Raw genomic sequence first — 21852 nt, forward strand, 5'->3', positions numbered from 1 at the left:
GTTTCAGATTTAAAATGTCGCTTTTTGTTTTTCTCCAAATGTTGAATGGTTAACATTTATCCAGCTAACCTACTGTATGCTGCATTTACATAATGTGAGGCGCAGCAATACAAGGAGTAAACACATTCCCGTTGTTATGAAGTGCTCATGGTAGTTGTCAAACAAGTCAACATAGATAGTTCAAATGCAAAAATAAATCCAATTAGTTACCTGTCTTCTCATACTGTGCCCGCTTCAGCTCATAGAGGGTCAACAGTTCTGTGCTTGTTACAGACACAATCAGAAAGCGACCAAAAGCCTGGTTCTAATTACCGGCTGAATACTGAACTGAATTGTATTCATTAGTCTGCAGTTGATAATTACAGCAACTTCACCGTGACATGAACACAACACAAGTCAGGCACCTTGAGAAAACATCAAAACAATACAAGAGGGTGTAAGCTTTAACAAGAACAGCCGCCTTTGGCACACTCCCATTACAAGCTCAGTTCACGCTTGGATAGTCGGCTATACAACAGCGTCACCTCTGATCTCTTTGAATAATACAGTCTGTGGATGCCAAAAAGAGTGGCCTTGGGAAAGCTGATGTCTAGTTTTGCTTGGCCGTATCTTGAAATTCAGTGTCCGAGTGAGCGTTCTGCTCCAACTCTTGGGCCTCTCTTTGGTCCTCTTCGGCCACCCGGACCACCGTCTTCCCTCTGGCGTGGCCCTCCTCCAGCTTCTGAAAGGCCTGGGGCACCTGGGTGAACGGAAACTGGGCCTCCACAACTGGCAGGATCTGTGATGAAGCAGCAAGAAAAATGTCAAGCAAATATGAGCTTATGGTCAGGAAGTAAGTCGTCAGGAAACAATTAAAGAGATCAGATTTCAACCTGAAGCATACTGTATGAGACATGGGATGGGTGGGATTTGGCTTTTGTTTTAATGGGTTAGGGAAAATGGATAGGCAGACTGCTTTATTAGACAGCAGCATATTTTCTGTGTAAACGTGTACTCTCCTAATTTTGCTGATGGGATAAACTCCCGACATTCAGTCCTAACTCAGAGATAATAAATAACTACTCTAATCTTCAATACTACAGGAGCCAGATCTAAGTTTTTATTTTTATTTTTTCATTGGGAACTTAATAATCATCATATTTAATCACTTTAGACAAGCAAGCTGCTAATGCTACATCATGTCTGCTTTCATAGCTGCAGTGAGGGAGCGGTTCAGAATGTGATGAGGCTGGACAATCCTGTGCTGGTCCCACCACACGGGCAGCAGCCGGGCTTGTTATTCTGGTCAGCATCTCTGGTAGTTAACAATGAATGGGTAGCGCGATGGCGTCACACTGGAAAGCATCCACCCTCCTGACTAAGAATAGGACATGCAGAGGGAGTGTGTGTGTGTGTGTGTGTGCGTGTGTGTCCATAGCTTCCCGCCACTGGTCTGAGTGTGCCGCTCACTGTAAGCCCCCCGGGACAAAAGGACAGAGGTCCCACACGCTTTTGCGAATGGCTGCTCAGCACTGTTTAAAGACCCATTCACCGTCTCCTGTCGCCTGATTCAAATCGCCCAGCAGCTAAAGCGTGCACGCCAACCAACCAGCACAGGCACAGCAGGGAGGAGATGCTCACTCCTTAACAAAGCCACAGGGGAGCCTTGAAAGCAGGCATGTGTGGTATCCCTGCTATGTTCATATTCCACGATGAGATTGAGCACTTTGATGATATCCAACCCTGCATGAATTTCACTCTCAGGACTAATTTGCCGGATGTGCAAATGAGAGCATTTCCACTCCCCACTTTGTCAGTGTTAGTGGTTCAGAATGACAAATGAGCCAGCATGCGAGATATCAGTAAGACAGCGGTGGTACAGTACCTTCCCTGCATCCACCAGCTTGCTGACCTCGTCCAGCGCAGGCCCGTCTGGTGCATAGAATCCCCACCGGTAGAAGACTCCGCTAGATAGTATGTTCTAATGAGGAAAACAGAGAAGAGAAAACTATTGAGCGTAAGAAGACATACAATAAAAAGTACCATGAGAAAAAAACTGTAAGTGGGAAAAAAAAAATCTAAATTGGTATCTGAATATTTCACAACAAAAGCCATAACAAACAAAGCTGAACACACTCATTCTTAAAGAGTCTTGCGTAAGGCCATATGAAGAGTAAGACATATAACATGGTTTATATTGGATAAAAACTTGTCATAACAGATCTGCTGCGGTATCAAATGTGAGTTAGAATCATAACATGAAAATCTTTATTGATCCTAGGGCAGGAAATTGGGTTACTTTATTGGAATATTGAAAACTGGGAATTTAACTATGATGATACAAAGTCAAACACCCATCTCAGTGAAGGTGTTCCAGGAATCTGCTACAACTCGATGGGAAAAGGAAAGAAAGAAAGAAAGAAAGAAAGAAAGAAAGAAAGAAAGAAAGAAAGAAAGAAAGAAAGAAAGAAAGAAAGAAAGAAAGAAAGAAAGAAAGAAAGAAAGAAAGAAAGAAAGAAAGAAAGAAAGAAAGAAAGAAAGAAAGAAAGAAAGAAAGTCCATGCACTAATCTTATCATTTGGCATCTCTTTGCCACCACACCTGTTCAGCCTTCGGGGTAAATCTATCCCATTGTTTGCTTGAAAGAACAACGGATTATGACAGATGATCGGCCATTGCTGCCAAGAATTGGAACACTAGAGGGCTCAGTTGCACTGTGATCTCCCAGAGGAAAAAAGGGGACGTGCTGTCCAGAGCAGAGCTGGGCACTGAGGGGTGTGACTGCTGTGGCTCGGCCCGACAAACTGACCAGCTGGCTGCTCCCGCGGACAAAAGGGGCCCGGAGGCTTGGCAAGAAACACACAAACACTGGTATTTGCCGGGGGGAGACAGCCGACTACAATCTGCACAAACACTAAAATACTGCTGGTTCAGCAGCAAACACATGCATTGCATGCACGCCCACATTCTCGCACACACATACATGCACGCACGCACACACATCTCAACTAGACCAACGCCCACACACACACAGACAATATCTCATCTCGACTAACGCTCACACACACACAGTCTCATCCACACATACCCAAACTCAAGCGCTGCCAGTCCTGCTGTCACCAATGCCTGCAATGCCCAGGAGAACTTGACTCAGAGTCCCCAAAGCGGCTCCACCCTGTCCTCGCCTATTATTCACCCACTACCCTTATTACACATGCACTCCACTAACAGAGCAGCTGAAGGGACAGCAGGTTCATTCATTGACATGGGACTCTTTCACACAAACTCAAATTGCCCTCTTCACCTGCACATGTTTAGAACTACTGCACTCTGTAGACAGAGCACATGTCTATAGACCAAGCATAAAACTTTGCAAAGGAAAAATAATCTATGATATGAATCTAAGTCAAGTTATTACATGATTTTTTTTCCCTCAGCCCATTTTCAACTGAACTTCATCTGATCAACCAAATGAACAACTTCTAGTGGTTGGAACAGGTGTTTACCCATAACAAAATGGCATGTCTTTCCTTGCCATTCAAGATCAAGTATTCGTTTCAGTTTGGGAGAACCTGTAGTCCACACCCCAGGCTTCACAAGGCTCAAAAAAAAAATACAACAACAACAACATGTAAGTATGGGTTCTGTTTAAGAGGAGAGTGGATGTGTATGTCAGACCATAAAGAGCAGTATCATCATTCTTTCCCATCAACTATATGTTTGTTAATAATGTATTATACCTGCATGGCCTTGGTTTGAAGGTTGCAGCCGGATCGGAGCGCCCCGTCCAGCAGGCCTGTAGTATCGGTGTTGAGGAGCAGAGGTGTTACCAGTGTGACGTACTTTGCCCCAGACCAGGGCTTCAGCATGCCCATCACCCACTGCTCCGTTTCCCCGCCAATGTTGTCCAAAATCACGTCAAACCTGAGGGCGGCAAACACAAGACTGTCAAACTTGGAGGAACCCCGGTGGAGAAAAAAAGAAACATTTCATAGTAGGTTAGTTATTAGAGACTGAGAGTTGTATGGTCTGGTATCTCCGTTCAACAACACTCTCCGTATTACTGAAGCCCTGAGTTAAAAGAAAACTGTTTTGTCTTCAAGCCAAAGCCAGGGTTCTATCAATTCTTGTTTTGAGGGGGGTGGGGGGGGGGGGAGAGGGGTGAAGAACCAAGTCTACCTAGGGCCTTGATCCCCCGGTTTCCATGGAAACTAGAAAGCTTAGTCGGTGAGCGGTTGTGCCAAGCCGACAGAAAGATGTTAACCACATTCGGGGGTGGGTGTTTAAAGGGAAGAATCACACACACACACACACACACACACACAGCTCACAGGTGGATGATTCATTTTCATTAGCATATTTATTGGCCTGGCAATGACTCTGATGATAGTTCATTAGAGTAAGAGCCCAGGGTTCCTAAAAGAACATTCTGCGCCAATCGTTTTCTTGGAATAAAAGCAATACGATGTCTCCACTGTACAAGTTATGTGCTTGATAGCCTGGTTACTTTCTAAAAGGGCACGCTTGTAAAGGCCAGATATGCAGTACATACTTATCCATCATTTCTAGCTGCTCGGCCTCATCTCCTGCTGTGTAGTCCACCACCTGGTCCGCCCCCAGCCCGCTAACGAGGCCTTTAGCGTTCTGAGAGCAGGTGACCGTTACGTGGGCTCCCCAGGCTTTTAATAACTGGCAGGGAAGGTAAGATAGAAAGAAAGAAAGAAAGAAGAAAGAACACACACACACAACCAGCAAGTGGTCTTACGTTGATGCAGAGTTTGAAAGAATCACAAGATGCTGGTAGAGTTTACATTAGGCTACTTTGCCTTTACCTGGATAGAGAATGTTCCGACACCTCCGGATCCTCCCGTGATCAAAACTCTAGGAGGAGAAACCCAAGCAACCAGAGGGTCATTTAATTACTGCAGTGAGTCACTGAAGCCAAGCTACTAGAAGAGCCTCGGGGGGGGGGGGGGGGGGGGGATTCACAGGATTGGAAGCCATTAAAGTTCCAGGAGGAGTGCAAGTTCATTTAGATCTCACACATTGGGTTCAAATTTTACAGCCGATGGGTAAAAGGCATGATTTTTTACAACCCCTTTGATGCCAATTAGAATGAAATTGGAGCCAATTTTATCGCTAAAATGATTCAGACAAGAAGGTGTCTAATCAAAATCACTTTGACAAAATCAGTGAATATCTCCTCATGATTCACTACCTGTCCGTACTGTGTGTGCACGCTGAAAAAAATTCAAGGCCAAAGCTCTGTAAATGGGCATGTTGCTTGCCATGTCCCCCTTTGTTTACACACCAGTTTACAGAGCCTACGCTGTGTATTATTGGATTTTTTTCAGTGCACACACAGTGAGGACATGTGGCTGATTGTGAGGAAGTATACACTGATTTAGACAAAAAAGTGATTCGGTCAACAAGCTGACTCCAGCTTTAATTCAAAATTTGATGGCAGTTTATAATGGTTTTCAGGGACTTCATACCTAAGGTTCTGTGTGTAAATTGTATGTACAATTAAATGGGGTAGAGGGGCTTAATATCCAAGACCAGACTTACCTTTTATTTGAGGAGCTGTCTTTGCAAAGACCGCCTGCATTGACAAGCGCAGACAGAGCAGTGCTGGCCACATAGGGGATGGACGCTGCCTCTGCGTGACTCAATAATTTTGGCTTATGAGAAACCTGCCAAAAAACAGCCAATACATCCACATGTCAAGAGTCCAATTAAAGGCTTAATTGTCAATTCAAAAGCTCAGTCTAATCCACGGAGCTGCAGCCAGGGCAGTAAGCCCAGAGTTGCTGAATACATTTGGATATACAAATAAATTACAATGCGGCAGGAAAAACAGAGTGCAATTTGTGTGTGTCTCTGTAATTGGTGCCACAGTGGCTCCTGCAACCAAACAAAAGTAATCCTAATAATTATTCATACACTTCAGCTTTACTAAATATAGGGTGCACTCGTTACAAACTTGTATAACAAGTAACATGTATTTTTTAATTTTTTACAAACGATACAAGGGCTTTAAATCAACTATTTCCAGTTCCTTTTTCAAAACAAACTGACAGGACAAATCTAATGGGCCTTAAATTAAACACCAATTACTCAATTAATCAAATTACTGAACTTTAAATAAGTCAACTGATGATGAAAATATACTGCAGAGATAAAATATAATATATGTTATATGCTGTGGAGCTCACCTCATACTCTGTTAGAGACACAAATTCTGCCAGGCTGCCTTGTTTCCATGGGGGGACAGCGGCCCACACCTGAAACACAAATGTGACATTTAACACGCCGAACACAACTCAATTGAACCGCCTACTGTCTGAGCATGGCTAATCAGCTATTAAGCCTTTAGTATGCAGTTTCCGTTCCAATCATCGCCAAATACATGTTTAGACTGATGGAACAAGGTGAATATTAGACTGTCTATGGATATTAAATATATATATTATTTTTATTTTTTATTTACTAATGTATTGCTCTACTTTTAAAAATCAGATTTAAGTTTTGATTGGCATAATAGAATAATTTCCTTCTGCAGGGAGACAGTAATTTGGATGTATGGGAGACAGCACACAGTATGTTTCAAATGATAATGACTCATACGCGTGCGATGACAAAGGAGAAAGAACTTCATCTTTCTTCCAAGAAAATGTCCAAGAATGATTTGATGAATAGTTGCATGCATTAAGGCGCAGGCAAAATGATGTTATGTATCATGAGACTTATTTTATTACACATATTTGGGTGTGTTAGGCAAGTGGATCCCAACCCTGTTTGATGCAATGTCTACTTAAGACCTCTCATCACTAGTTCCATGGGTTATTATGGCAAGGTCGGATCATTTTTGCAGATGTTTTATACTTATAACGTCCAGAAAAGCTTAAGTTATTCCCAAGAAGAAAAGTATAGAAAACATGTTACATTCCAGACCATTATATTTAGTCAAAAACTTTTTCTCAAACTATTTTATTGATGATCTATTGTATTACAACTACTGCAAAAAACAAAATGACAAGTACAGTTATAAGGAGTTTATCAGTATCGCCCACATCTTCTAATCAGACAAGAATGCAAGTGCTGCTCCATACCTCATCTCCTGGTTCAAAATGGGTGACCTCAGAGCCACAGTCCACCACCACACCAGACACGTCACGACCCAGGATCAGCGGAAACTCACTGTCAGTGTCCATCACAGACATTGGATCCCTTCTCAACTTCATCAATTTAGCGCCATAGCCACCTACACAAATGGGAGAAGGCAAACAGGTATGCAATGACTGATTATGTTGTGCATAATGTCTACTGTGAGTATTAAGTCCAACACACTTACCCCTCATAGATATATCAAGGGGGTTGAGACTGGCTGCATGGACTTGAATCAGAACCTCACTGGGAGAGTTGACGGTGGGGGCTGTGAGTTCCTCTGTGTACCTCAGCACCCCATTGGTACCATACTGATCAATGACCCAGGCCGACATGCAGCCCTGTTGTCTTGAAGGTGAGCTGGAGACACTTCTGCTGCTGCAGCACAACCTCCACCCCCATGCCCTGGCTAATGTTTTGGTCGAGCCTAATGCTCTCGCATTGAACAAACACAGGAGTCTGGTCGACGCCATTGCTCCGACAGAACCCATTTGAAGCGTCCTTCCTTCGACTTGCTGTGTCTACAAGGTCAGCTTTTGGTACGACATGTAATTTAGAAGAAAAACTTGTCACAGGTCTGAAGTTAACAAGCTGGTTAGCTTAGGAGCTACTCAGCTGTTAGCATGTCCAGGACGCTAGTGCTCTCGAAACAAACGCCCAATGTACATAACACGTCAAATAAATAAGCGGCGACGTCTTTTGCGCTCGTTACGTGTATTATAAAGTGTCACAGTAAGGTAGAAATAGTATGCCCTTACACAAAGATTAGCATAACACACCCACTCCCTAACTGATGGCTACATAACAAGCTAACCTCTGAACTCACGACGATAGCCAATCAGAATTCTGTAGCTAAATATTTTGACCAATAGTGTAAGAGAATGGCTCTGACGTGTGTTAAAAATAGGGATCTGTTGAAACAAACCTTTTGGAATAATCAAAACACATATTTTATTTTATAAACACAATGGTGACCTAATAGTTTTTTCCAATTGTAACTTATACTCTGAAGTGAATCTAGTTATTGGCATTTTTCACATTAAACACTTTTAACAGATCTCAAGTCTATGAGATTTATGACACATTTCTTTCTCTTTTTTTAATGTTTTGATGTTTTTTTTATGTAACCACCTCTATTCGTTCTGTTTGTAAAGCCAACATAGTCAAAATAAATTAGTTTACTTATGGGGAGAAAAAGCTCTGGTGCAATGCTGTACTGAATCTCAGATAATATTAAACTGCCTGTATTGTTTTGTGTTTTAAGTCTTGGATAAATGATAACAATTCATTGTGACATGATGTATTATATATAATATAATATCATGATAATATAATAAAAGTCATATAGTGAAATGCTTCACAGAAACAAACCAAAACCATCAACATACTTAACCCCTATTATAAAAGAGGGGCAAAAAACTTAGTAACATTGGCTCCATTCAGGCTCAAACACAGGAATCCATTATAGCTATAATCATAAAAATGCAAGTGTACATGAAAAAATTATAAACCAATATGCTCAGAGGCCCATTTAACAGTGGAGTGAGTGCTGAGTGCTTCATCAGCTGGAGGCAAATGGCCGGAATACATGCCCAGAGATAATGGGCAGAGCACAGCACAGTAAGAACAAAACAAAGCCAAATGGGCAGCAAAACATTATCTGTGTATGCCTGAGCAATTCACAGGGGGGGGGGGGGGGGTTGCTTTAGGGGTTTGTTTTAATGTTTACATGATGCCTAACAGTCATAACATGGCATTAGTGCACCAACTCGCAAAGATTCACTTGGGAATTGAGGCCGCAAACGAGAAACCCTCTTGAACCACAGCTTATCACCGCTGGCCTTTTAAAGGTGGAGTCAGCGGTTCTGTATAAGGCTTGTTGTCAAAAAAATGTTTTGTCAAAATCACTGAATATCTTTTCACGATACGCCAGCTGTCTATACTGTGTGTGTGTTTGTGTTTGTGTTTGTGTTAGTGGTGGGCCGATAACGGCGTTAACGGCTACGTTAACGCCAGACTCTTATCGGGCGATAAAAAAAATATCGCCGTTAATCTCTTAATTCCACCTCCTGTTCGGCTCAGGGGAGATGCTGTTCGCCGTCGGGGTGAACCCCCTTCCGCACGTGAAGGCTCGCTTCACGTGCGGGAAAGCTATAGTGTGAGCGGCCACAGCTTGTATTTTGGTACGACGCTGAAGTTGGCAGCTGATTCGCAGCAGCCGATTCGGCAGTTAAGGAAAAGTTAAGGGATTCTTAAGGAGCGGCGAAGTGACTGATTCTCCGTTGTTTAACCTCCTAAATCGCCGCGGTAAAGCCACATTAATTAGTCTAGATTATCTAAGAGAGTCTAACCATTCTTTAAAAACTGTTTAAAATTGATTTAACCTTTATTAAGTTTGTTTAAAAGAAAGAGAGGGGAGATTTCACTGCTTTTTTTGCATCTGGACCACATTAAAACTGGTCCTGATTGAAAACCACTGCACCTAGACTCTTCAAATCTTGACTAGATTATCATAGTGAGGCTATAGCTGATAGAAAACATAGTTTCTGATTTGTGAAACTTTTTTTCTATTTGTGAAAATGAAATAAAGGCACATGTCAACACTTTTTTAGGGTCCAGACCGCATTAGAACTGGTCTTGATTGAAGACCACTGCACCTAGACTCTTCAAATCTGGACTAGAATATCACAGAGAGGCTATACATTATGGAAAACGTAGTTTCTGATTTGTGAAACTTTTTTTCTATTTGTGAAAATGAAATAAAGGCACATGTCAACGCTTTTTTTGGGTCCAGACCGCATTAGAACTGGTCCTGATTGAAAACCACTGCACTTAGACTCTTCAAATCCGGACTAGAATATCACAGTGAGGCTATACATTATAGAAAACATAGTTTCTGATTTGTGAAACTTTTTTCCTATTTGTGAAAATGAAATAAAGATACATTTCAAGGTTTTTTTTGGATCCAGACCGCATTAGAACTGGTCCTGATTGAAAACCACTGCACGTAGACTCTTCAAATCTGGACTAGAATATCACAGAGAGGCTATACATTATGGAAAACATAGTTTCTGATTTGTGAAACTGCAATAAAGATACATTTCAAGGTTTTTTTTTGGGTCCAGACCCCATTAGTACTGGTCCTGATTGAAAACCACTGCATCTAGACTCTTCAAATCTGGACTAGATTATCATAGTGAGGCTATAGATTATGGAAAACATAGTTTTTGATTTGTGAAACTTTTCTTCTATTTGTGAAAATGCAATAAAGGCACATGTCAACGCTTTTTTCGGGTCTAGACCGCATTAGAACTGGTCTTGATTGAAAACCACTGCAACTAGACTCTTCAAATCTGGACTAGAATATCACAGTGAGGCTATAGATTATAGAAAACATAGTTTCTGATTTGTGAAACTTTTATTCTATTTGTGAAAATGAAATAAAGGCACATGTCAACGCTTTTTTGGGGTCTAGACCGCATTAGAACTGGTCCTGATTGAAGACCACTGCACCTAGACTCTTCAAATCGTGACTAGAATATCACAGAGAGGCTATACATTATGGAAAACATAGTTTCTGATTTGTGAAACTTTTTTTCTATTTGTGAAAATGCAAAGAATGCACATTTTAATGGTGTTTAGTGGTCTAGGCCGCATTAGAACTGGTCCTGATTGAAAACCGCTGCACCTACACTCTTCAAATCTGGACTAGAATATCACAGAGAGGCTATACATTATAGAAAACATAGTTTCTGATTTGTGAAACTTTTTTCCTATTTGTGAAAATGAAATAAAGGCACATGTCAACGCTTTTTTGGGTCCAGACCGCATTAGAACTGGTCCTGATTGAAAACCACTGCACCTAGACTCTTCAAATCTGGACTAGATTATCACAGTGAGGCTATGGATTATGTAAAACATAGTTTCTGATTTGTGAAACTTTTTTTCTATTTGTGAAAATGAAATAAAGGCACATGTCAACGCTTTTTTTGCATCTGGACCACATTAGAACTGGTCCTGATTGAAAACCACCGCACCTAGACTCTTCAAATCTGGACTAGAATATCACAGTGAGGCTATACATTATAGAAAACATAGTTTCTGATTTGTGAAACTTTTTTCCTATTTGTGAAAATGCAAAAAAGTTACATTTCAATTATTTTTTTGGGTCCAGACCGCATTAGAACTGGTCCTGATTGAAAACCACTGCATCTAGACTCTTCAAATCTGGACTAGAATATCACAGAGAGGCTATACATTATGGAACACATAGTTTCTGATTTGTGAAACTTTTACCCTATCTGTGAAAATGCAATAAAGGCACAGGTCAATGCTTTTTTGGGGTCTAGACCACATTAGAACTGGTCCTGATTGAAAACCACTGCACCTAGACTCTTCAAATCTGGACTAGAATATCATAGTGAGGCTATAGATTATGGAAAACATAGTTTCTGATTTGTGAAACTTTTTTTCTATTTGTGAAAATGCAATAAAGATACATTTCAAGGTTTTTTTTGGGTCCAGACCGCATTAGAACTGGTCCTGATTGAAAACCACTGCACGTAGACTCTTCAAATCTGGACTAGAATATCACAGAGAGGCTATACATCATGGAAAACATAGTTTCTGATTTGTGAAACTTTTTTCCTATTTGTGAAAATGCAATAAAGGCACATTTCAATTATTTTTTTGGGTCCAGACCGCATTAGAACTGGTCCTGATTGAAAACCACTGCATCTAGACTCTTCAAATCTGGACTAGAATATCACAGAGAGGCTATACATTATGGAACACATAGTTTCTGATTTGTGAAACTTTTACCCTATCTGTGAAAATGCAATAAAGGCACAGGTCAATGCTTTTTTGGGGTCTAGACCACATTAGAACTGGTCCTGATTGAAAACCACTGCACCTAGACTCTTCAAATCTGGACTAGAATATCATAGTGAGGCTATAGATTATGGAAAACATAGTTTCTGATTTGTGAAACTTTTTTTCTATTTGAGAAAATGCAATAAAGATACATTTCAAGGTTTTTTTTGGGTCCAGACCGCATTAGAACTGGTCCTGATTGAAAACCACTGCACGTAGACTCTTCAAATCTGGACTAGAATATCACAGAGAGGCTCTACATTATGGAAAACATAGTTTCTGATTTGTGAAACGTTTTTCCTATTTGTGAAAATGCAATAAAGATACATTTCAAGGTTTTTTTTGGGTCCAGACCGCATTAGAACTGGTCCTGATTGAAAACCACTGCACGTATACTCTTCAAATCTGGACTAGAATATCACAGAGAGGCTATACATTATGGAAAACATAGTTTCTGATTTGTGAAACTTTTTTCCTATTTGAGAAAATGCAATAAAGATACATTTCAAGTTTTTTTTTGGGTCTAGACCGCATTAGAACTGGTCCTGATTGAAAACCACTGCACGTAGACTCTTCAAATCTGGACTAGAATATCATAGAGAGGCTATACATTATGGAAAACATAGTTTCTGATTTGTGAAACCTTTTTCCTATTTGTGAAAATGCAATAAAGATACATTTCAAGGTTTTTTTTTGGTGGTCTAGACCGCATTAGAACTGGTCCTGATTGAAAACCACTGCACCTAGACTCTTCAAATCTGGACTAGAATATCACAGAGAGGCTATACATTATGGAAAACATAGTTTCTGATTTGTGAAACCTTTTTCCTATTTGTGAAAATGCAATAAAGATACATTTCAAGGTTTTTTTTTGGGTCCAGACCGCATTAGAACTGGTCCTGATTGAAAACCACTGCACGTAGACTCTTCAAATCTGGACTAGAATATCATAGAGAGGCTATACATTATGGAAAACATAGTTTCTGATTTGTGAAACCTTTTTCCTATTTGTGAAAATGCAATAAAGATACATTTCAAGGTTTTTTTTTGGTGGTCTAGACCGCATTAGAACTGGTCCTGATTGAAAACCACTGCACCTAGACTCTTCAAATCTGGACTAGAATATCACAGAGAGGCTATACATTATGGAAAACATAGTTTCTGATTTGTGAAACCTTTTTCCTATTTGTGAAAATGCAATAAAGATACATTTCAAGGTTTTTTTTTTGGGTCCAGACCGCATTAGAACTGGTCCTGATTGAAAACCACTGCATCTAGACTCTTCAAATCTGGACTAGAATATCACAGAGAGGCTATACATTATAGAAAACATAGTTTCTGATTTGTGAAACTTTTTTTCTTTTTATGAAAAGGCAAAGAATGCACATTTTAATAGTTTTTAGTGGTCTTGGCCGCATTAGAACTGATCCTGATTGAAAACCACTGCACCTAGACTATTCAAATCTCGACTAGATTATCACAGTGATGCTATAGATTATAGAAAACAAAGTTTCTGATTTGTGAAACTTTGTTTCTATTCGTGAAAATGCAATAAAGATACATTTGAAGTTTTTTTTGGGGTCCAGACTGCATTAGAACTGGTCCTGATTGAAGCTGATGTCTTTATATTTGTTTTTTTTTGTTCTATTTTTTAAAGATATTTTTTGGGCATTTTTATGTTTTATTGACAGTGTAGAGATAGAGTTGAAATTGGGCAGAGAGGGGAGTGACATGCAGAGAACGGTTGGTTACGTTGTAACCCAGGTTCTCTGAGTGGAGAGACTATCTCTCCACCCTACATATTCCATATGTATGGGGACTGACCCCCACAGGGGCAGTTGACGTGGGTACTCTTTAAGACACATCACTTGTGGCGGCCACGCATGATTGGCCAGCCATGGCTATATAAGCTACACACATGTGTGGCCTCTTCGGTTTGAACCTTGATTGGAACGCGTTTCTGAGCGGCATCTTGGCTGGAGAGATAGTCTCTCCACTCAGAGAACCTGGGTTACAACGTAACCAACCGTTCTCTATCGTGTCAAGACTATCTCTCCACCCTACATATTCCATATGTACGGGGACTTCTGTAAGGCACACCGCGAGGAAACCAAGCAGACCCAGCTGCTCCTGCGGGAGCCTAAATAAAAAAAGGCAGTTGAGTTCGAATGACACGTCACCACCACCAGTGTTCACCCATGTGCCCAGTATAAAGGAACTATTTACAATTATACATATGTACACACTCCTCGCCAAGGCGCCAGACGCTACAAAGGCTAAGCTGGCCCTGCAAGACGCTAAAGCCAGCCATGAATGGGTAGATGGCCTAGCCCAAACGCCCACCGTCCTGCTGCATTGAGCCCAGCACTCGCTCCAAGAATGGGGTGCTGGCTGCCACATTCATGCAGTAGAACCGGATAAAAGTCGACAGGGTCGACCAAGAGGCCGCCGTACGAATCTCCGATAGAGGGGCCCCTTGCCATAGGGCCCATGACGTAGCAATGCCCCGTGTGGAGTGCGCCCGCACCCCTACTGGGGTCGGCTTGCCTGCCCTCTCATATGCCTGCTGGATAGCATCCACAACCCAGTGGGCAAGCCTGGTCTTGGAGACTGGCTGTCCAAGACGGTTGGGCTTGTAACAGACAAAGAGCTGGTCCGTTGTCCTATGGCCACGTGTCCGATGCAGATACACTGTTAGGGCCCTGACTGGGCACAGTAGTGACTCCACCCTGCTTCACCTTCCTGAGGAGGGTGGAAAGGGTGCAGCTCAATAGATCGACCGGCGTGGGACTCAGAACAGACTTGAGGGTGGAATGCAGGGTTCGGGCGCAGCACCACCCCAGCACCACCTGGCAAGAAGCGGCAGCTGTCCTCATGCACTGAAAGAGCATGCAGCTCTCCCATATTAATTGCGAGCAAAAACGCTGTCTTGAGAGAAAGCCATTGTAGCCTAGCTGTATCCAGGGGCTTGAATGGCTCATTCTGCAAGACCAACAGCACCACCTCCAAATCCCATGGGGGGACAGCTGGCCTTCTGCGATGTGGAGTAACCCTACGAGCACCTCTAAGAAACTGAGCAATAAGGTCGCAACAGCCTTCTGCCAGCTTCCGAGGTCCAATACGGGCTGCCTTTATGGCTGCCAATATTCCCCTCAATGTCGAGGGAGATTTGCCCACCTCCAACATTTCCTGGAGGAACTGGAGAATGTCATGGGCCGTGCAGGCGAGGGGATCCACCTGTCTCGAATTGCACCATGATTGAAACACTCCCCAACGATAAGCGTATGCCGCCCTCGTTGATGGAGCCCGGGCTCCTTGTAGAGTGCTAACCACAGACTGGGGCAACCCCATAGCTAGAAACCCGGCCCTCTCAGGGGCCAGGCCCAAAGCCGGAGACCCTGGGGAAAAGGAGGAAAAAGAGTCCCGTGGACCTGGGACAGGAGGTCCCGCCGACCCGGGAGCTCTCACGGGTGTCCCTGAAGCAGGGGTGCAATCGCTGAGAACCAAATCATCTGGGGCCAGTTGGGGGCCACCAGGATGAGGCTCACCTCTTCCACCTGAACTCTCTGTAGAAGTGTATGAAGGAGGGTGAAGGCACACAGGAGGCCCTGTGGCCACTGGTGTGCCATGGCATCCGTGCCCAAGGGAGGATCGCCCCTTTTCATGGAGAAAAAGAGGGGACAGTGAGCTGTCACCCTTGAGGAGAAGAGATCGGCTGTGGCTGTACCAAAGCACTCCCAGATATTGCTCACGACCTCCGGATGCAGTCTCCATTCCCCGGGGAGGGGTCCCCCTCTGGAGAGCCGATCCGCCGCAAGGTTCACCTGACCCCGCACGTGCATTGCCCTGAGGACTTGAATCGTGGATACGCCCACTCCCATATTATCTGAGCCAATCTGCAAAGGCGCGGGGAACCCAGGCCCCCCTGCCTGTTTATGTATACCGCTGCCGCTGTTCTGTCTGTCCTTACCAGTACATGGCGGTTTTCCAGCTCTGGCTGGAAGTGCAAAAGAGCTAAATGGATAGCCTGCAATTCCAACTGATTGATGTTCTGTGTCAACCAGGGTACGTGCCATTGGCCACTGATGCCTTGACCCTTGTGTACGGCTCCCCAGCCTACCAGGGAGGCGTCGGCGGACACCACCTGGCGACGCAACACCGGCCCCAGTGCATTGCCCCGTGCTAAATTGGCTGGTTCCTCCCACCAGCGGAGAGCTATGTGCAGTCTGCGTGAAACCAACACTCTGGCATGCAGATCTCTATGGGGACAAAGTCCCAGGCTCAGGAGGCAACGCTGCACTGGGCGCATGTTCAGAAGGGCCATGGACACAATGTGCACCGTGGCTGCCAATAACCCAAAGAGTCGAGGCTGAATCTCCAGGTCACTCTGGCCCCCAAACGAAACTGGGATAAGCACGCCCTGAGGGCGGCCTGTCTCGCTGACGTCAAAAAAAAGAAGAGTTCCTGATTTGGCATCCAAACAAATGCCCAGGAACCCTGTCGATTGTGAAGGCTGAAGCCTGCTCTTTCTCTTGTTGAGTCTAGGTGTAGTGGTTTTCGATCAGGACCAGTTCTAATGCGGTCTGGACCCCAAAAAAGCATGGACATGTGCCTTCATTGAATTTTCACAGATAGGGTTAAAGTTTCACAAATCAGAAACTATGTTTTCGAAAATGTATAGCCTCACTGTGATAATGCAGTCCAGATTTGAAGAGTCTAGATGCAGTGTTTTTCAATCAGGACCAGTTCTAATGCGGTCTGGACCCAAAAAAAAAACTTGAAATGTAACTTTATTGCATTTTCACAAATAGGAAAAAAGTTTCACAAATCAGAAACTATGTTTTCCATAATGTATAGCCTCTCTGTGATATTCTAGTCCAGATTTGAAGAGTGTAGGTGCAGTGGTTTTCAATCAGGACCAGTTCTAATGCGGCCTAGACCACTAAACACCATTAAAATGTGCATTCTTTGCATTTTCACAAATAGAAAAAAAGTTTCACAAATCAGAAACTATGTTTTCCATAATGTATAGCCTCTCTGTGATATTCTAGTCACGATTTGAAGAGTCTAGGTGCAGTGGTCTTCAATCAGGACCAGTTCTAATGCGGTCTAGACCCCAAAAAAGCGTTGACATGTGCCTTTATTTAATTTTCACTAATAGAAAAAAAGTTTCACAAATCAGAAACTATGTTTTCTATAATGTAAAGCCTCACTGTGATATTCTAGTACAGATTTGAAGAGTCTAGATGCAATGGTTTTCAATCAGGACCAGTTCTAATGCGGTCTAGACCCCTAAAAACCATTAAAATGTGCATTCTTTGCATTTTCACAAATAGAATAAAAGTTTCACAAATCAGAAACTATGTTTTCTATAATCTATAGCCTCACTGTGATATTCTAGTCCAGATTTGAAGAGTCTAGGTGCAGTGGTTTTCAATCAAGACCAGTTCTAATGCGGTCTGTACCCCAAAAAAGCCTTGACATGTGCCTTTATTGCATTTTCACAAATAGAAGAAAAGTTTCACAAATCAAAAACTATGTTTTCCATAATCTATCGCCTCTCTGTGATATTCTAGTCCAGATTTGAAGAGTCTAGATGCAGTGGTTTTCAATCAGGACCAGTTCTAATGCGGTCTGGACCCCAAAAAAAACTTGAAATGTAACTTTATTGCATTTTCACAAATAGGAAAAAAGTTTCACAAATCAGAAACTATGTTTTCCATAATCTATAGCCTCACTGTGATATTCTAGTCCAGATTTGAAGAGTCTAGATGCAGTGGTTTTCAATCAGGACCAGTTCTAATGCGGTCTGGACCCACCAAAAAAAACTTGAAATGTAACTTTATTGCATTTTCACAAATAGGAAAAAAGTTTCACAAATCAGAAACTATGTTTTCCATAATATATAGCCTCTCTGTGATATTCTAGTCCAGATTTGAAGAGTCTAGGTGCAGTTGTTTTCAATCAGGACCAGTTCTAATGCGGTCTGGACCTGATTGAAAACCTTGAAATGTATCTTTATTGCATTTTCACGAATAGGAAAAAAGTTTCACAAATCAGAAACTATGTTTTCCATAATGTATAGCCTCTCTGTGGTATTCTAGTCCAGATTTGAAGAGTCTACGTGCAGTGGTTTTCAATCAGGACCAGTTCTAATGTGGTCTAGACCCCAAAAAAGCGTTGACATGTGCCTTTATTGCATTTTCACAGATAGGGTAAAAGTTTCACAAATCAGAAACTATGTGTTCCATAATGTATAGCCTCTCTGTGATATTCTAGTCCAGATTTGAAGAGTCTAGATGCAGTGGTTTTCAATCAGGACCAGTTCTAATGCGGTCTGGACCCCAAAAAAGCGTTGACATGTGCCTTTATTGCATTTTCACAAATAGAAGAAAAGTTTCACAAATCAAAAACTATGTTTTCCATAATCTATAGCCTCACTATGATAATCTAGTCCAGATTTGAAGAGTCTAGATGCGGTGGTTTTCAATCAGGACCAGAGGACCAGTTCTAATGCGGTCTGGACCCAAAAAAAAACTTGAAATGTAACTTTATTGCATTTTCACAAATAGGAAAAAAGTTTCACAAATCAGAAACTATGTTTTCCATAATGTATAGCCTCTCTGTGATATTCTAGTCCAGATTTGAAGAGTCTACGTGCAGTGGTTTTCAATCAGGACCAGTTCTAATGCGGTCTGGACCCAAAAAAACCTTGAAATGTAACTTTATTGCATTTTCACAAATAGGAAAAAAGTTTCACAAATCAGAAACTATGTTTTCCATAATGTATAGCCTCTCTGTGATATTCTAGTCCAGATTTGAAGAGTCTACGTGCAGTGGTTTTCAATCAGGACCAGTTCTAATGTGGTCCAGATGCAAAAAAAGCGTTGACATGTGCCTTTATTTCATTTTCACAAATAGAAAAAAGGTTTCACAAATCAGAAACTATGTGTTCCATAATGTATAGCCTCTCTGTGATATTCTAGTCCAGATTTGAAGAGTCTAGGTGCAGTGGTTTTCATTCAGGACCAGTTCTAATGTGGTCCAGATGCAAAAAAAGCGTTGACATGTGCCTTTATTTCATTTTCACAAATAGAAAAAAAGTTTCACAAATCAGAAACTATGTTTTCTATAATGTATAGCCTCTCTGTGATATTCTAGTCACGATTTGAAGAGTCTAGGTGCAGTGGTCTTCAATCAGGACCAGTTCTAATGCGGTCTAGACCCCAAAAAAGCGTAGACATGTGCCTTTATTTAATTTTCACAAATAGAATAAAAGTTTCACAAATCAGAAACTATGTTTTCCATAATCTATAGCCTCACTGTGATATTCTAGTCCAGATTTGAAGAGTCTAGATGCGGTGGTTTTCAATCAGGACCAGTTCTAATGCGGTCTGGACCCAAAAAAAAACTTGAAATGTAACTTTATTGCATTTTCACAAATAGGAAAAAAGTTTCACAAATCAGAAACTATGTTTTCCATAATGTATAGCCTCTCTGTGATATTCTAGTCCAGATTTGAAGAGTCTACGTGCAGTGGTTTTCAATCAGGACCAGTTCTAATGCGGTCTGGACCCAAAAAAAACCTTGAAATGTAACTTTATTGCATTTTCACAAATAGGAAAAAAGTTTCACAAATCAGAAACTATGTTTTCCATAATGTATAGCCTCTCTGTGATATTCTAGTCCAGATTTGAAGAGTCTAGGTGCAGTGGTTTTCAATCAGGACCGGTTCTAATGTGGTCCAGATGCAAAAAAAGCGTTGACACGTGCCTTTATTTCATTTTCACAAATAGAAGAAAAGTTTCACAAATCAAAAACTATGTTTTCCATAATCTCTAGCCTCTCTGTGATATTCTAGTCCAGATTTGAAGAGTCTAGATGCAGTGGTTTTCAATCAGGACCAGTTCTAATGCGGTCTGGACCCAAAAAGAAACTTGAAATGTAACTTTATTGCATTTTCACAAATAGGAAAAAAGTTTCACAAATCAGAAACTATGTGTTCCATAATGTATAGCCTCTCTGTGATATTCTAGTCAAGATTTAAAGAGTCTAGGTGCAGTGGTTTTCAATCAGGACCAGTTCTAATGTGGACTAGACCACTAAAAACCATTAAAATGTGCATACTTTGCATTTTCACAAATAGAAAAAAAGTTTCACAAATCAGAAACTATGTTTTCCATAATGTATAGCCTCTCTGTGATATTCTAGTCCAGATTTGAAGAGTTTAGATGCAGTGGTTTTCAATCAGGACCAGTTCTAATGCGGTCTGGACCCAAAAAAAAAACTTGAAATGTAACTTTATTGCATTTTCACAAATAGGAAAAAAGTTTCACAAATCAGAAACTATGTTTTCCATGATGTATAGCCTCTCTGTGATATTCTAGTCCAGATTTGAAGAGTCTACGTGCAGTGGTTTTCAATCAGGACCAGTTCTAATGTGGTCCAGATGCAAAAAAAGCGTTGACATGTGCCTTTATTTCATTTTCACAAATAGGAAAAAAGTTTCACAAATCAGAAACTATGTTTTCTATAATGTATAGCCTCTCTGTGATATTCTAGTCCAGATTTGAAGAGTCTAGGTGCAGTGGTTTTCATTCAGGACCAGTTCTAATGTGGTCCAGATGCAAAAAAAGCGTTGACATGTGCCTTTATTTCATTTTCACAAATAGAAAAAAAGTTTCACAAATCAGAAACTATGTTTTCTATAATGTATAGTCTCACTGTGATATTCTAGTACAGATTTGAAGAGTCTAGATGCAATGGTTTTCAATCAGGACCAGTTCTAATGCGGTCTAGACCCCTAAAAACCATTAAAATGTGCATTTTTTGCATTTTCACAAATAGAATAAAAGTTTCACAAATCAGAAACTATGTTTTCTATAATCTATAGCCTCACTGTGATATTCTAGTCCAGATTTGAAGAGTCTAGGTGCAGTGGTTTTCAATCAAGACCAGTTCTAATGCGGTCTGTACCCCAAAAAAGCCTTGACATGTGCCTTTATTGCATTTTCACAAATAGAAGAAAAGTTTCACAAATCAGAAACTATGTTTTCCATAATCTATAGCCTCTCTGTGATATTCTAGTCAAGATTTGAAGAGTCTAGATGCAGTGGTTTTCAATCAGGACCAGTTCTAATGCGGTCTGGACCCCAAAAGAAACTTGAAATGTAACTTTATTGCATTTTCACAAATAGGAAAAAAGTTTCACAAATCAGAAACTATGTTTTCCATAATCTATAGCCTCACTGTGATATTCTAGTCCAGATTTGAAGAGTCTAGATGCAGTGGTTTTCAATCAGGACCAGTTCTAATGCGGTCTGGACCCACCAAAAAAAAACTTGAAATTCAACTTTATTGCATTTTCACAAATAGGAAAAAAGTTTCACAAATCAGAAACTATGTTTTCCATAATATATAGCCTCTCTGTGATATTCTAGTCCAGATTTGAAGAGTCTAGGTGCAGTTGTTTTCAATCAGGACCAGTTCTAATGCGGTCTGGACCCAAAAAAAGACCTTGAAATGTATCTTTATTGCATTTTCACAAATAGGAAAAAAGTTTCACAAATCAGAAACTATGTTTTCCATAATGTATAGCCTCTCTGTGGTATTCTAGTCCAGATTTGAAGAGTCTACGTGCAGTGGTTTTCAATCAGGACCAGTTCTAATGTGGTCCAGATGCAAAAAAAGCGTTGACATGTGCCTTTATTTCATTTTCACAAATAGAAAAAAAGTTTCACAAATCAGAAACTATGTTTTCTATAATCTATAGCCTCACTTTGATATTCTTGTCCAGATTTGAAGAGTCTACGTGCAGTGGTTTTCAATCAGGAC

The 21852-nt window shown here is 41.2% G+C and overlaps 1 protein-coding gene across 1 annotated transcript; it reads right to left on the reverse strand.

Annotated features, from left to right (window-relative positions):
• Nucleotides 1-70: 70 nt before the first annotated feature.
• LOC307266010 (reticulon-4-interacting protein 1 homolog, mitochondrial-like) lies at nt 71-7937 on the reverse strand. The gene is made up of 9 exons (XM_080047888.1): nt 7334-7937; nt 7092-7243; nt 6195-6263; nt 5548-5672; nt 4812-4860; nt 4532-4668; nt 3720-3903; nt 1865-1960; nt 71-778 (listed from the first exon to the last, which is right to left on the reverse strand). Exons 1-9 carry the CDS (start codon nt 7635-7637, stop codon nt 590-592), a joined length of 1305 nt encoding a protein of 434 aa, XP_079904014.1. The 5' UTR covers nt 7638-7937; the 3' UTR covers nt 71-589.
• Between the last annotated feature and the right edge of the window lie 13915 nt (nt 7938-21852).

The sequence above is a fragment of the Ammodytes marinus genome (genome assembly GCF_949987685.1).
Source record: "Ammodytes marinus genome assembly, chromosome: 19".
Classification (NCBI taxonomy): Eukaryota; Metazoa; Chordata; class Actinopteri; order Uranoscopiformes; family Ammodytidae; genus Ammodytes; species Ammodytes marinus.

Coding starts and splice junctions, on each gene's coding strand:
- LOC307266010 (XM_080047888.1), bottom strand. CDS start 7,637: ATGGGTTCTGTCGGAGCAATGGCGTCGACCAGACTCCTGTGTTTGTTC. Junction 4,861..5,547: donor GACAGCTCCTCAAATAAAAG/GTAAGTCTGGTC, acceptor TTCTCCTCCTAG/AGTTTTGATCACGGGAGGAT. Junction 3,904..4,531: donor CAGCTAGAAATGATGGATAA/GTATGTACTGCA, acceptor TGCCGCCCTCAG/GTTTGACGTGATTTTGGACA.